This window comes from Mirounga leonina, unplaced genomic scaffold, assembly GCF_011800145.1.
Source record: "Mirounga leonina isolate KUSES-001 unplaced genomic scaffold, KU_Mleo_1.0 Mir_94, whole genome shotgun sequence".
Classification (NCBI taxonomy): Eukaryota; Metazoa; Chordata; class Mammalia; order Carnivora; family Phocidae; genus Mirounga; species Mirounga leonina.
Window position 1 is genome coordinate 41,581,192 of NW_023270855.1, and position 14,952 is coordinate 41,596,143.

The 14,952-nt window shown below is 46.3% G+C and overlaps 2 protein-coding genes across 2 annotated transcripts in view; both read left to right on the forward strand.

Annotated features, from left to right (window-relative positions):
* The window catches only part of SLC25A20 (solute carrier family 25 member 20), a 28,241-nt gene extending 26,770 nt beyond the window's left edge, over nt 1-1,471 (forward strand). The window contains exon 9 of the mRNA XM_034997752.1: nt 635-1,471. Coding sequence (XP_034853643.1) covers nt 635-697 — 63 coding nt within the window. The 3' untranslated portion in view covers nt 698-1,471. The remainder of the gene's footprint in view (nt 1-634) is intronic.
* A 5,290-nt stretch (nt 1,472-6,761) lies between these two features.
* PRKAR2A (protein kinase cAMP-dependent type II regulatory subunit alpha) overlaps nt 6,762-14,952 on the forward strand; it is a 116,941-nt gene continuing 108,750 nt past the window's right edge. The window contains exon 1 of the mRNA XM_034997751.1: nt 6,762-7,308. Within this exon, the coding sequence (XP_034853642.1) occupies nt 7,056-7,308 (253 nt within the window). The 5' untranslated portion in view covers nt 6,762-7,055. The remainder of the gene's footprint in view (nt 7,309-14,952) is intronic.

Consider the following 14,952-nt stretch of genomic DNA (forward strand, 5'->3'; position numbering starts at 1 on the left):
CTTTCCCTTCAGGGCTTAGAGCAGGTTCCAAGGTCTAGGTGGGCTGACTTTTGCTTGTTCCTAGGATTGGATTGGGGGTTCAGTTTTCCCCAAATCCCACCCTTGGCCAGAGCCTCCTTATTTGCTTCTTTTCCTGAAGCTTCAGGAGGGGATATCTTTGGGATTCTTTGAGGGGAGGGGCTTTTTTTTTTTTAAGATTTTATTTATTCATTTGAGAGAGAGCGAGAAAGAGCACAAGTAGGGGGAGAGGCAGAGGGAGAGGGAGAAGCAGACGCATTGCTGAGCTGGGAGTCCTACGTGGGGCTCAATCCCAGGATTTGGAGATCACAACCCGAGCCCAAGGCAGACGCTCAACCATCTGAGCCACCCAGGCGCCCCATGAGAGGTGGGGCTTTGATCTCCTGACTAGGTCATCAGAAATGGATAGTTGTGAGACATGGATTTTCTTCCCCTCTCAGGAATACCAAAGCACAGCTTGATTCCCTGACCTGGGATGGGAATGAAGTTGGGGAGAGGTTCTGATGAAGTTAGGAAAGGGTTCTGGTCCTGACAGGGTCAGCCAAGCATGGTGCTGGGGTCTCTGTGATAGTCACAACTCCTGCTAGCTTTTTTCTTCCTTCTAACCCCTTCTCAGGCCTGTTTCCTTGGCTTTGAAGTTGCCATGAAGTTCCTTAATTGGGCCACCCCCAACTTGTGAGGCTGAAGGCTGCTCAAGGCTTCTGGATTGTGGAGGCTATCACGAAGGAGGAGCGGTGGGCAGGACTAGGCAGTCCTAAAAGGCAAAGGGAGGGGAATGGTGGGATCAGAGCTCTGTACATGGACTTGTTGAGACCATTGCCTTAATGACATCTACCTGGTATAACTTGGTGTGCCATTTTGAAACTTGAATTTACTCATGTCAATTTAAGGGATCTCAAGAGGATTTGGAGGTGGAGTAAGTAGCTTCTAGACCAGATACCACCTATGGTCAGAGAGCTATCTACTGGTTGACTACAGGCCCTACTACACCCAAAATACTACTTGAGAAAGGGAATTTCAGCTTCTCACTGGAGACATGATGCATGTTTTCAACCAGCTGAACAAGAGCTGGTGTTTTCTTCGATCCCTACCCACCAGATTTCCAGGGTATCACTTAATCCTGGCCTGCACATGGGGATGTGGACTTCAGGTCCACATCTCTCTGTCCGGGTGGACTGAGCAAATGTGCCTAGGGACAGGTAGCCTGTTAACAGTCAGGTTGATTTTTCTTTTTAAATGCATACAAGCAATCAAAACTAAAACTACAGTAGCCTAATTTCCCAGGAGTAGATGGAGAGCTTTCCCTCCTACACAGCAAGAAGGGTTTTGAATTAACAGTCCTAGCCTGCTGAGATAAGTGACAAAGCCTGGGGTGTAGGAAAGCCTCTTTTCACACACTCTTTTCTCATGAGAGTGCCCTATTTTAACAGGAAACAATAAATATTGTTTCTAATTTTTGCATTGTGTGAAATTATTTTGATTCTGGGTCATTTCAGCAGGCAGCCTGTGGCCTTGGTGGAGGCTGTCCGGGATCTGGTATCCTTCTTTGGTGGCTTCAGGCAGGGGCTTCAGCAGGAGAAAGAGGAGGAAGTTTTGGCTAGTCCAGCCTTCCCTGACTGTCCTAGAAGCAACTGCCTGATGGGGAAGGGAAATGGGGTGGCGTGGGGGGGCTTGATTGCTAACTGTTCCCATAGTCCTCAGTATAAGCCTGCACCCTTCCCTTCATTCTTTCACCTCTCTGCCCTGAGCTAACAGAGATGATTGTTCTAAAAGCCAAAAGCAATCCTGACTTATCATATGAGTTTGGGGGTCACTGTGATCTGATGTCACCAGCCAGGCTTTGCTAATTAGGCTATTCATGATGCCCAGGTACATCCAGAGGAGGTGAGGGAGACAAGTTAATTTGTCCTTGTCTGGTGGCTGGAGCTGGGCTTCTCTGGCATTGTCCCATCTGGCAGTCACAGAGTTCTGCTGGTACGTCCCACCTTGCTGCAACTGCACAGAGACCCTTGGACTTTGGCTTTAGCGCCATCACTCTGCATAAGGGGGTGAAGGGACAGGGACCCACCCCCATCTGGGAGTGGGCGTGGCCAGCCCGGCAGGAAGCTGAACATTTGGGGGTTTAAGGAAGGATACTTTATTCCTGGGAAGATATTTTTGGATGACCAGAAAGGAATTATAGTCAAGTAAAAACAAAAAACATTGTTTAGAGATGAAAATTGTGTGCCCTCTGCCTAGGAAGATTAATTCAGTGTTTTGCCTGCCCCCTCATGCTGCAGGATGTCTTTATTTAATCTCTCACTGGTTTGGAGAAGGCCACATATGTGTTTCAAAGCTCTTCTTGGCAGCACCCTGTCCTTGAGATAATCCTGCAACCTCAGCCTTTGCCTGGAAGCCCCTGTGAGTGCATTTGCATTCCAGCCAAATGACAGCCATTCCCATGGCTCAGGATCACTTTTACAGTCTGTGCTTCTGGATAATTTGCCCTTTGAAACAACTTCCATTTTAAAATGGAAAGTTTTGGTTCCTTGTTGTTAGTGGTGGTAGACGGTTCTACTCCTTTGGTTGTTCAATAGGTGTTAAGTCAAATAGGGAAGCCCCAGGAGACATTATTTGTGAAGAGAGCAGAGCAGATGGTGAGTAACTCCCTCCTGGCTGGCACTTCCTTTTTATGATGCACTTTGAAATGCCACCTGTTCCTGATATATCTCTTCTGTCCCTGATGGGGGTAAGGGTGGGGGAAAGACTGGGGCCCTCCTCAGCAATTTCTCTGTCACAGACATCATTAAGCCAGACAGCAGGTGTTAAAACAACCAGCCAGTGATAACAGCCTCACCCAGGCACAAAGAAGAGTATAACTGGGTCAAAGGTGAGGGGCAGACAGTGGGATGTTGCAACAAGCCTATTAGAAGCAACAGTAGTGCCATTTCTGCTGTAAGGTCATACCATCTCCACCCACAGTTCTTTCCCTACAGTTCTTTTGAGGCTGGAACCCCCTATGCCCTTTCTAACCTTCCCATGGGTTCATTCTTATTTCTTTATCCCCATGTCACTCAATGTTTAGTGGGTAGGGATTTGTACCCCCACTTTCAGATGTGGAAGCCAAGGCTCAGACAGGGTAAGCTGATCTGCCAAGATCATTGGCAGATTGATAATAGAGTGCAGGTAATAGAGTGATGTCTGGGTGTCCACAGGCCTGAAGAAAGGCTTGTGATGCTATCAGAGGCTGTCCTGGGGCTGCTTGACCCAAGCTCCAGGAGGCCTGTCTGTACTACAGGGTCAAAGCCCGGCCACTGGCCTGTCAGTCAGGCCACAGGTAGCGCAGTCCTAATAGGCACTGGGAAAGCCCCAGGGCCAGGCATTCCCTGAGGGCTCTCTTTTCTGCTTTCTCTGCTCTGGTGAGCATATAGGCCTGTGGTTCTCCAGCCAGGCTCTCCCTTGCTTCCCAGGTTCTGTCCTTGCCTTGAGGATCTCCGAGGCAGACCCAAGGTCCGCTGCAGAAACTGACACTTTCTTGGGATACAGTGTCCTGGGGAGGGGATGGCTCGCAGGTGCAGAAACAGGTGGCCTGGGAATTAACTGCTCCCTGGGGCATGGATGCTTGTTAAAATAGAGCAGACTTCCCGGACCAAAGGCAGTAGCCACATGAGGGAGGCATTATAGAGGCTGAAGGACAGCTTGGGTGATGACAGAGAAAACATAGCCCACTTCCCCAAGCCTTGCTGTCCAAGAGGCTCATAAACACTTCTAAGGCAAAACAGAACTGAGGGGGGTAGATAACTAAATGAGCTGGAAGACTGGACCAGAGGGGCTGAGATGCAGGGGTGGCCAGATGACCAACAGGTTCCAGGAGACAGGTAGGGGACTGGAGTGGCTCAGAGATCCCCTTGGGCAGAGAAGAGGGAGGTGTTGGTGCTTGGGCTGAGTCCACTCCCCCACCCCCAGTAGGCAGAGGGTATCACAGGGCAGAAGGCGTATAAAATGGGAGGTCTGGGCCAAGAGCAGGCTTCCAGAGGAGTCTGGGGAGTTTGGGTGTTTTCCTTCTTCCTGGAAAGAGAAAAAAAACCCTTTAAAATAATAAGCCTATCGAGAGTACATGAAATCCACTGTTTTTTTGGAAATAGTAGTTGGTATTCTACCCATGTTCATTTTCACCAGACCCACTGCTGTTGGGCTAAACATGTGCCCCACCTGTGTTACTGTGATCCATAGTTGTAAACATCTCTGAGAATTGGCCCCATTGTGTTCACGTCTGCCCGTGGTTGGTGGTGTGGCAGTCTGTGTAAGATTTGACTGCCTGCTGGGTAGTGACTCCTAGGACTGGCGCTTGGAGCTGAGCACCTGTCAGTGCTCTGGGGCCTCCTCTTCTCTACTACAGTCTCTGTTTTTGCCTTTTTCCCCACCATCACTTACTGTTGGCAGCTGTTTCCCAGTTACCTGCTGCCTGTGGGTTTGGTTGCCACGGTAACCTCTAGTGGTAGAGCTGGACAGGCTTGAATGAAGGCACCTCCTAGGAGGGTAAGGGTAGAAGATGAGGGATTCAGGGCCCTGGTATTCTCTCTTGCTCTAAGGCACTCTTTGGCCAGCTCAACTGGGCATTCATGGACGGCCCTTGGGACTCCATTTGCGACAGAAGGGCTTCCCAGAAGGGGCAGAGATGGATCCCTGCTCTTGGACCAGGTGCTAGGGAGGGGAGCCACGTAGGGCCTGGAGGCTGGCTGTCCGTCCTTACTCTCATGGTGGTCTGTGGAGACAGGTAAGGAACAGCTATGGGGTTCCTGCTTTCTGTGGCCCTCATTCCCTCCAGGTCCAAAGATGTTCTTTGAATGTCGTGTTTGCTGGATGGATGGATGGCCAAGCCTTGGGGCAATTGACAGCAAACCAGTCTACTCCTGGCAGAGGCTGATGGAGGTTTCTTGGAGTGACTGGGAGAACCTGCCCCCACCCAGCTCTGTCATCAGCCCTAGAGTAGCCTTCCTCTATCTTATTTTGTAATTGAGGTGAGAGTCCTAACCATACGGGCGCCTGTCCCTCTTTAAAACATATAAAACCTGAAGAATGAGCAAGCAAGGGAGTGGAGTTGTGAATTTGCCCTTCCAAAGGATTGGTTGTAGGATTGTTTGAAGCAGGCAGATCCCCAGGTGTGGTGGATGCAGTGGGAGTGACACCCAGGTTTTCTGGGTATGGTCTGATTCCTGGAAAACTTGGAAGGGTTGGTCTACTCAAGAGCAGATGAACCCTGTCCCATTAGCTTCTTACTGCCCATCCTTAGTGAAGTGTTCATAGGCTGAGATCAGAAACACACTTTAAAGAAAAGGATCCTGAGACAGGGGTCGGGAGAGCAGTTTCACTGACTCCACTTGCTACATGGAAGCATTCATTCATTCATTAATTCATTCAGTAAACCTTCTCCAACAGTATGTAGCAAGGAACTGACAGGAAACAAATTGAACACTATCCCTGCTCTCACAAAGTAAATTGTGCAAGACTCCCCTGGGGGGGTCAAGGAACTTGTCCAGGGAGACATTGGTGTTTGGAATCACAGGCTCGCCTGGCCTAGAGCGTGGATGGCTTCTGTACCAGCGGGGATCGGTTGCTCCTGTTTCCAGAAACTCAGTTTCCAGCAGCACTGAACTCCTGGGTGTGTGCCAAGCCAATATGAGAGGTGTTAGTGCTTATTTTAATTAATACTGGGTAATTACCAGGTGGAGCTTAACCATCCCAAATGCCTTGGAGGTTCCCAAGCCTAAAGGTCATCACTTTCTGTCTGGGCCCAGCAAGGAGAGGCAGGATTCTGTCCTATGCCCACTGGGACTTTCTTCAGCACTGTGACCCAGGACAATCACCTTTTTCTATTCCCTTCGATCTGGTGTGGGGGAAGGGGGCAACTTGAGAAATAGCCTAGCCTCTCCAGTTCACCTATGCTCCCTCCCTAGGGGCAAAGGTAACAGTGCCTTGTGGTCTGCTCAACACCACCAAACGGTGTGGGCCCAGGGTGGAGTGTGGGAGAAGAGGCCTGCAGAATCCTGGTGGGAGTGCTCAAGAGGAGGAAGAGACCCAGAGGTAGTTCCTGCTCTGCGCCTTATTCCAGTTTCTCAGGGTACATGTTTGGCCTAGTGACTCTTCCAGGCTTATTTCTCTGCCTGTGGCTCCCAAATTACTATATCACTGAAACTCCTACCATCTACCACGCCTTTCCCGTTTGACATATCACAGACCTCCTGCCAGACTTCTGAAGGTCCTATCGTCATGCCACCATTCCACCCCGGGACCAGGGTGGTCCTGACTTTTTACCAGCCCTTTGCTCTTGCTGTCCTCTATGTTCAGATAGCTTTCCTCAAGATTTTCCCGTAGTCGGATCCTGTCCAGGCCTCGGAGTCAGCCTGAATGTCACCCCCTAAAGTGGGCCCCCTTGCTCTCCACGACAGCCGGAACCACACTGAGGTTGTAATGTGTGTGCCAGGCGTCTGGCTATCTGGCTCTAGGCTGTGTCCCTGGAGCCTACCAAGTGCTGGCAAACAGGAGGCTCTTAGTGAATGTTGAAACAATATGTGAAAGGTCTTCAGGACTAGGTGGGAAGCACTGGCGACTCCCTTAGGCCGGCAGATCTCTCATTCCCGCGACTCGACGCGGGACTGCCCGGGACCGGCGGGCTGCCCGGGACCGGCGGGCTGCCCAGAGGCGCACGCGCACTGGGGGCCGGCGGTCGGCGGGGGCGCGCACGCCCGCGGCCGCGTGCGTCACAACCCGGGCTCCTGCCCCGCCCGTCCCGCCTGCCCGCTCGTCGGTCCCCGCGGCGGCGGCGGCGGCGGCTGCCCAGTGACAGCGGAGGCGGCAGCAGGCCGGCCGTAGTAGCTTAGGGTCGTCCGGCCTGGAAACGCACACCCGGCCGAAGGGCGGCGCCGCGCGAGGAAGGCCAGAGCCGGGGCGCGCGGGAGGAGACCTCGCGGGCGCCGGACGAGAGGCCGGCGTGAGGGGGCGCGGAGGTAGTGGCCGCCGGCGGCCCGGACCCGCCTGTCCTCGCGGCCGCCGCCGGCATGAGCCACATCCAGATCCCGCCGGGGCTCACGGAGCTGCTGCAGGGCTACACGGTGGAGGTGCTGCGGCAGAAGCCGCCCGACCTCGTCGACTTCGCGGTGGACTACTTCACCCGCCTGCGCGAGGCCCGCTCGCAACCCGCCAGCCCGCCCGCCGCCCCTCCTTCCGGCTCCCAGGGTCTGGAGCCCTGCCCTGGCCTGGTCGCCGACGCGAAGGCGGACACCGAGTCGGAGGACGACGAGGACCTGGATGGTAGGCGGCGGGCTGGGCCGACGTTCGCGGTGGGGGGACGGAGGTGGCGGTACAGGGGTCTCCAGCGGCGGTCTAGAGGGGTTGCGGGGCCGACACACTGGGCCGGGACCTTGGAGCTCTCGAGCGGAGTTTGTCGGGGTTCCCGAGCCGCGGGCGTGAGCCCCGCGTGCGCCACTTCCCGGCTGAGCTCGGCGGTCCTCCGAGCCCTGGAGCGCACCGAGTGAGTTGTCACATTCAGCCTGGGAGAAAACGTGCGCGCCTTCGGCCCGCGTGGTGGCGCGGAGCCCACGTCGGCCTCGCCTCCGCTGGGGGACCCTTCGCCCGGTTTGGTTCCGAAGACAAGGAGGCTCACATCCACCGACTCGTCTTTAATAACCAGGACGGTAACTCTGTTTGGAAATCATTCGTTTTGTGAAAAGTTATGGTGAGAACTTTAAGCATAGGCAAAAGTAGAGAGAGAAGAGGTGAAATGAAGCCCTGTATGTCATCATCTACATTCAACAGTTTAAATATCTGTCACAAATGTTTCATCTCTACTTTTTTTTCTTTGCTCAAGTATTTTAAAGCAGATCCCAGTCAGGTCATTTCACCTCTGCATAACTGGACGTGGATTTCTTAAAATATTCTTAGTATTTCTTGAAATTTCTTAAAATATTTCTTGAAATATATGTAATATATATTTCGACTTCGCTAAAACGATTGGATCAAACGATTGGTGAGGATAAACAGTTACTATCTTGTTTAGCATATAGGGTGCAGGAAAAAAAGACAAGGAACGCTTTCTATATCTGATTTAGGCAAGGTTGTCAAAAAACTCCATTTTCCTTGGTTGCTTCAACATAGGCTTTGTCAGTTTAGCAATAGAATTATCCTACTTTGAGCCGCCAAAATTTAACAAAACAATGAAAACAGAGATAAAGTTAGAGACTTAGTGTTATTAGAGCATATGGGGGGGGGGGAGAATAGTTCTGAGTCGAATCCACATTCAGGTCCCTTAGCAAAGAGTTAATTATCCGTCATTGCTGTTGGAGGTTGTAAGCTTCAGGTTGTGGACAACTTCCCATAGTTTATTCACCGCGAAGAGTATAAATGGCTCTGTTTTCCTTTGACTTTTTGCCCATTAAATTATGAGATTTTCACCTTAAGCCTAGAAATCAAATTGTTATTTTCCAAATCTCTTCCACGGATTTGTTTTGTGGTCTAAGACAAGTGGTTAAACCTGTTTGATTTCAGATTCACTTATCTTTAAAATGGGGACAGTGACAATGATCTCCCAGGGATAAAGGTATCTCTAAAAGTTTTATTTTTTAGGAGTGACTCCTACATTTCACTGTCATATCTATAAATCACAAAGCTGTAACCTGCTTTGTGAAATTTTTATGTACACGTATTAGTATTTTAGAAATGAGTTTCAGATGAGTAAGATGGAATTTACAGGTTTTGTGTTATGTCTACCGTCTTTGTCATCTTTGATATCTCTTTCAAAATTGAGTTGATTTTGATGAGTTGATGAGTTCAAAATTAAATCTTTGTAACCTTGTGCTTTATTTAATTGGCATGTAAATATTTGTTGTTTATATCTCTAATGTGGCTGTGCTACGTGTAATTATAGAAATCAACACAAGGTGAACTTCTGTTAACAGATAATAGACTAAAAATACATTGCACACAATGAGGTACCACTTCACACCCATGAGAATGGCTATTACGAAAAAAATTGCAAGTGTTGGTGAGAATGTAGACAATTGGGAGCTCTTGTTCATTGCTGTTGGGAATGTAAATGGTCTGGCTGCTGTGGAAAAACAGTTTGGTGGGTCCTCAAAAAATTAAACAAAGAATTACCTTAATGATCGAGCACTTTCACTGCTATGTATATATCCCAAAGAATTGGGGAGTCATATATAACTAGTTACATGCCAGTGTTTATTGCAGCATTATTTACAATAGCCAAAGGGTAGAAACAACTCATGTGCCATCAGCAGATGAATGGATAAATAAATTGTGGTATATACATACTATGAAATACTATTCATCCTTTAAAAGGAATGAAATTCTAATACATGCTACAACATGGATGAACCATGAACACACATTTGGTATGCTAGACACCAAAAGACAAATGTATGTACCTCACTTATATGAGGTACCTAGAATAGGTAAATTTCACAGAGACAGAAAGTAGGATAGAGATTAGCTGGAGCTGGTAATAGGGTGTTATTGTTTAATGGGTGTGGAGTTTCTGTTTGGGATGATGAAAAAGTTCTGAAATTGGATAGGGGTGATGGTTGCACAACACTGTGGATGTACTTAATACCATGAGTTGTACACTTAAATGGTTAAAATGGTAAGTTTTGGGGCCCCTGGGTGGCTCAGTTGGTTAAACGACTGCCTTCGGCTCTGGTCATGATCCCGGAGTCCCGGGGTCAAGTCCCACGTTGGGCTCCCTGTTCAGTGGGGAGTCTGCTTCTCCCTCTGACCCTCTCCCCTCTTATGCTGTCTCTCACTCTCTCTCTCTCAAATAAATAAATAAAATCTTAAAATGGTAAGTTTTATGTATATTTTATCACAATTTTTAAAAAGACAAGAAAAGAAATACGTTACATATCCAGTGATTAGGAACATTAGGGTAATAAGCCCACAATACCTAAAATAAGAACTAGGATATATAGAGTTGGATCTGTATATAGCAAGGGAGATTTTGTTTAGTATGACTCATCACCAGTTCAGTTTATAAGATTGTATGCTATTTGAAACTCTCAAAAAAGTTATTAGCTGTTATTGGTTGTTTTAACAACAGTGTTTCAATGTCACACGGCACACCAAGTATGAAGTATTGTAATGCGTATTTAACTCTTGGGAAAACCTGAAGACTTCAGATTTATTAATAAGTTACTGTAACTATCCTCACGAGAACAATAAATTGGCATCCAGACTTGATTCACTTCTGTACTTACCATAAAACATTTATATCTGTGGGTCTCCCAGCATATTTATATGTATATGTATGTATATGGAATACAATTCACATACTATATAATTCACCCATTTAAAGTGTTTAATTCAGTGGTTTCCCCCCAGTGGTTTTATTAAAATCACAGATATGTGCAACCATCACCACAACCAATTTTAGAATAATCAATTTTCATCACCCCCAAAACAACCTCATACCCTAGCCATCAATGCCAACTCCCGCATTCCCCTCTAATGTGCTTTCTGTCTATAGATTTGCCTATTGTGGACATTTCACATAAATGGAATCATACAGTATATGGTCTTTTGCTCTTGGCTTTTGCTTAGCATCATGTTTCAAAGTTCATCAGTATTGTAGCATATATTAATATGTTACTCCTTTTTGTTGCTGAATACTATTCCATTGTATGGATATACCACATTTTGTTTATCCAGTCATCAGTTGATGGACATTTAGGTTGTTTTCACTTTTTAGCTATTATGAATAATGTTGCTTTGAATATTCATGTGTACAAGTTTTCATGTGGATGTATGTTTTCGTTTCTCTTTGGTATATATACGTAGGAGTATAATTGTTTGACCATGTGGTAACTCTTTGTTTAACCTTTTTTTTTTTTTTTAAAGATTTTATTTATTTATTTGACAGACAGAGACATAGCAAGAGAGGGAACACAAGCAGGGGGAATGGGAGAGGGAGAAGCAAGCTTCCCGTGGAGCAGGGAACCCAATGTGGGGCTTGATCCAGTACGCTGAGATCATGACCTGAGCCAAAGGCAGATGCTTAACAACTGAGCCACCCAGGCGTCCCTATGTTTAACCTTTTGGGTAACTGCCAGATTGCTTTCCAAAAGTGGCTGCACCGTTTTACATTCTAACCAGCTGTGTATTAAGGGTTCTAGGGGCGCCTGGGTCATTCAGTTGGTTAAACGCCTGACTCTTTTTTTTTTTTTTTTTGAGCTTTTTTTAAAAAAAGACTTTTTATTTATTTATTTGACACAGAGAGAGAGATAGAGAGAGAGCACAAGCGGGGGGAGTGGCAGGCAGGCAGAGGGAGAGGGAGAAGCAGGCTCCCCGCTGAGCAGGGAGCCTGATGTGGGGCTTGATCCCAGGATGCTGGGATCATGACCTGAGCCGAAGGCAGCCTCTTAACTGACTGAGCCACCCAGGCGCCCCTAAACGCCTGACTCTTGATTTCAGCTCTTGATCTTGGGGTTGAGTTCAAGCTCTGTGTTGGGCTCAATGCTGGGTATGGAGCCTACTTAAAAAAACAAAAAACAAAACAAAACAAAAACCCAGAAACAAAAAAAAACAAAAACAAAAACAAAACCCCAAACCCCTCTCAATTCCGTTCCACTGATCTTTGTATCTGTGTGCCACTACTATACTGTCTTGATTACTACAGATTTGTAGTAATTTTGGAATCAACAAGTATGAGTTCTCCAACTTTGTTCTTTTTCAAAATTGTTTTGGCTTTTGGGGTTCCTTGAATTCCCAAATGAATTTTAGGATTAGTTTGTCAATATGTGCAAGGAGGGCAACTGGGATTTTGATAGATTGCACTGAATTTGTAGATTAATTTGGAGAGTATTACCATCTTAACATTATTAAGTCATCTGGTCTATGAATATGGGATGTCTTTCCATTTGTTTAGATCTTCTTTAATTAAAGATCTTCTAAATTAAAGAATAACACTTTTTTGTAGTTTTCAGATAGACATCTTTTGTTAAATTTATTCCTAAGTAATTAATTCCTTTTGATGCTATTGTAAATGGAATTGTTTTCTAACTTTCATTTTCAGATTGCTCATTGCAAGTGTATAGAAATAGTTAATTTTTTAAAATATTGATCTTGTATCTTGCAGCCTTGCTGAACTTATTATTCTAGTAGTTTTTTTAGTGGATTCCTTAGGAATTTTCCCCAGCAGTTTTTACCGTAGGGTGTATACCACATAACATAGGAGTTGGTCCAAACAGCATTAGGAGAATTTTTTTGGAACTGCTTAATAATAATATTCTTGTAGTTCACATAGCTGGATCTCTCAGCAGGATTTTGACACTGTTGAACCACCTTCTGAAATTCTCTTCCTCTTGGCATTTATGTCTTCATTCCCCTGGCTCTCCATCCAACAGTTGGCTTCCTCTCTGCCCTTTAAATGATGGTTCATGATCTCCAGAATTTAGTTTGTTACCTTTTCTGCTTCAGAGCAACTCTCTTCCTGAGGTTTTTTACTGCCTTGAACCCGGACTTTCAAAATCAAAACTATCGCTTCAAAACTTTCTCTGATGGTACACATACCTGTTTATGGTAATTTTGCCAGCTGGTTATCTCTCATTCATCTCTCAAACTCATACGCCTAAAATTGATGTTAGCTTACTTGTCACACTGCTGTTTCCTCTGAGTTTTTAAGCAATAAACCTAGGAATCAGTCTTTCTCTGTGTCTCTCACTCTCTCATTTTATTCTCTGGGCTCTCTCATCTTGTCCTTCCCCACTGTCCCTGTCTTGAGATTGGCTTTTATTGCTTCTCAGCTGTATGCAGCTGAGCACCTGTGGCCTCCCACTCATCTCTCCTCCACCCCATCCATTCTCTACACCATCACTAAAATCACCCTTCTCCCACCCCTCCTTTTTAAATTCCTTTTTGAATTGTAGTAAGATATACATAATGTAAAATTTGCCATTTTAACCTTTTTTTAAAAGATTTTTTTTAAAGATTTTATTTATTTATTTGACAGAGAGAGACACAGCGAGAGAGGGAACACAAGCAGGGGGAGTGGGAGAGGGAGAAGCAGGCGTCCCACTGAGCAGGGAGCCCAATGCGAGGCTCGATCCCAGGACCCTGGGATCATGACCTGAGCTGAAGGCAGACGCTTAACGACTGAGCCACCCAGGCGCCCCTAAGATTTTGTTTTTAAGTAATCTCTATACCCAGTGAGGGGCTTGAACTTTACAACCCTGAGATCAAGAGTTGCATGCTCCACCAACTGAGCCAGCCCGGTGCCCCCCATTTTAACTATTTTAAGTATACAATTCAGTGGCACTAAATACATTCACAATACAACCACTTTTCTTTTTCTTTTTTTTTAAATAAGCTCTACGCCCAACATGGGGCTTGAACTCATGACCCCAAGATCAAGAGTCAATATGAATTTCATGATCAGTTTTTCCATTTCTCTAAGAAAGCCCATTTTCTTAAATTTTATCATCACAGTGTTGATTGTGAATGTATACAACTACAACTGATTTTTGTGTGTTGATCTTGTACCCTGCAACCTGTGGATTCTTTAGGGTTTTCTATATATAAGATCATGTAATCTGTGAATAGTTTTATTTGTTCCTTTTCAATCTGATTGCCTTTTTATTTATTTTTTTTTTGCCTAATTGCTGTGGCTAGGACTTCCAGTACTATGCTGAATAGAAGTGACTAAAGTGGGCATCCTTGGGGCGCTTGGGTGGCTCAGTTGGTTAAGCATCTTTCTTTTCTTTTTTTTTTTTTAAAGATTTTATTTATTTATTTGAGAGAGAGAATGAGAGAGAGCGTGAGAGGGAGGAGGGTCAGAGGGAGAAGCAGACTCCCTGCCGAGCAGGGAGCCCGATGTGGGACTCGATCCCGGGACTCCAGGATCATGACCTGAGCCGAAGGCAGTCGCTTAACCAACTGAGCCACCCAGGCGTCCGGTTAAGCATCTTTCTTTGGCTCAGGTCATGATCCTGGGGTCCTGGAATCCAGCCCCTCGTCAGGCTCCCTGCTCAGCAGGGAGTCTGCTTCTCCCTTTCCCTTTCCCTCTCCCCCTCCCCCTGCTCATGCTCTCTCTCTCTCTCAAATAAATTAATAAAATCTTTAAAAAACATAAAGTGGGCATCCATGTCTTCTTCCTGATCTGGGGGGAACGTTTTCAGTCTTCCAGAGAGAGAGGGAGAGAGAGAGGGCGAGGGCACGAGCAGGGTGGGGAGAGGCAGAGGGAGAAGCAGACTCCCTGCTGAGCAGGGAGCCTGATGTGGGGCTTGATCCCGGGACCCTGAGATCATGACCTGAGCCGAAGGCAGATGCTTAACTGACTGAGCCACCAACCACCCAGGCACCCTGAGCAAATTCCCTTTAATTCCTAGTTATTGAGTGACTTTATCATGAAAGGGTGTTGAATTTTGTCAGATGTTTTTTGTGCATCAATTGAAATGATCATGTGGCTTTTTCCCTTTATTCTTTTAATGTGGTATATTACACTGATTTTTGTATGTTGAATCACCCTTGCATTCTTGGGATAAATACCACTCAGTCATGGTGTAAGGTATAATCCTTTTAATATGCTGCTGGATGTAGTGTGCTGGTATTTTGTTGTCATAATGATTTTTTGCTGCATTTTGTAAATTAAGTGAATATATATACTCTACTTAATTATTTTCCTTTTAGGTTGCCTCCAGTTTGCTTGTATGAATTATGTATATAGGTTTTTAAAAAAATAATTGATAATTTTTTATTTTTTCTTAAGATTTTATTTATTTGAGAGAGAGAGTGAGAGAGTGAGCGAGAGAGCACAAGCAGGGGGAGCTGCAGAGGGTGAGGGAGAAGAAGGCTCCCCACTGAACAGAGAGCCTGACCCAGGACCCTGGGATCATGACCTGAAGTGAAAGCAGACATTTAGCTAGCTGAGCCACCCAGGCACCCCAATAATTG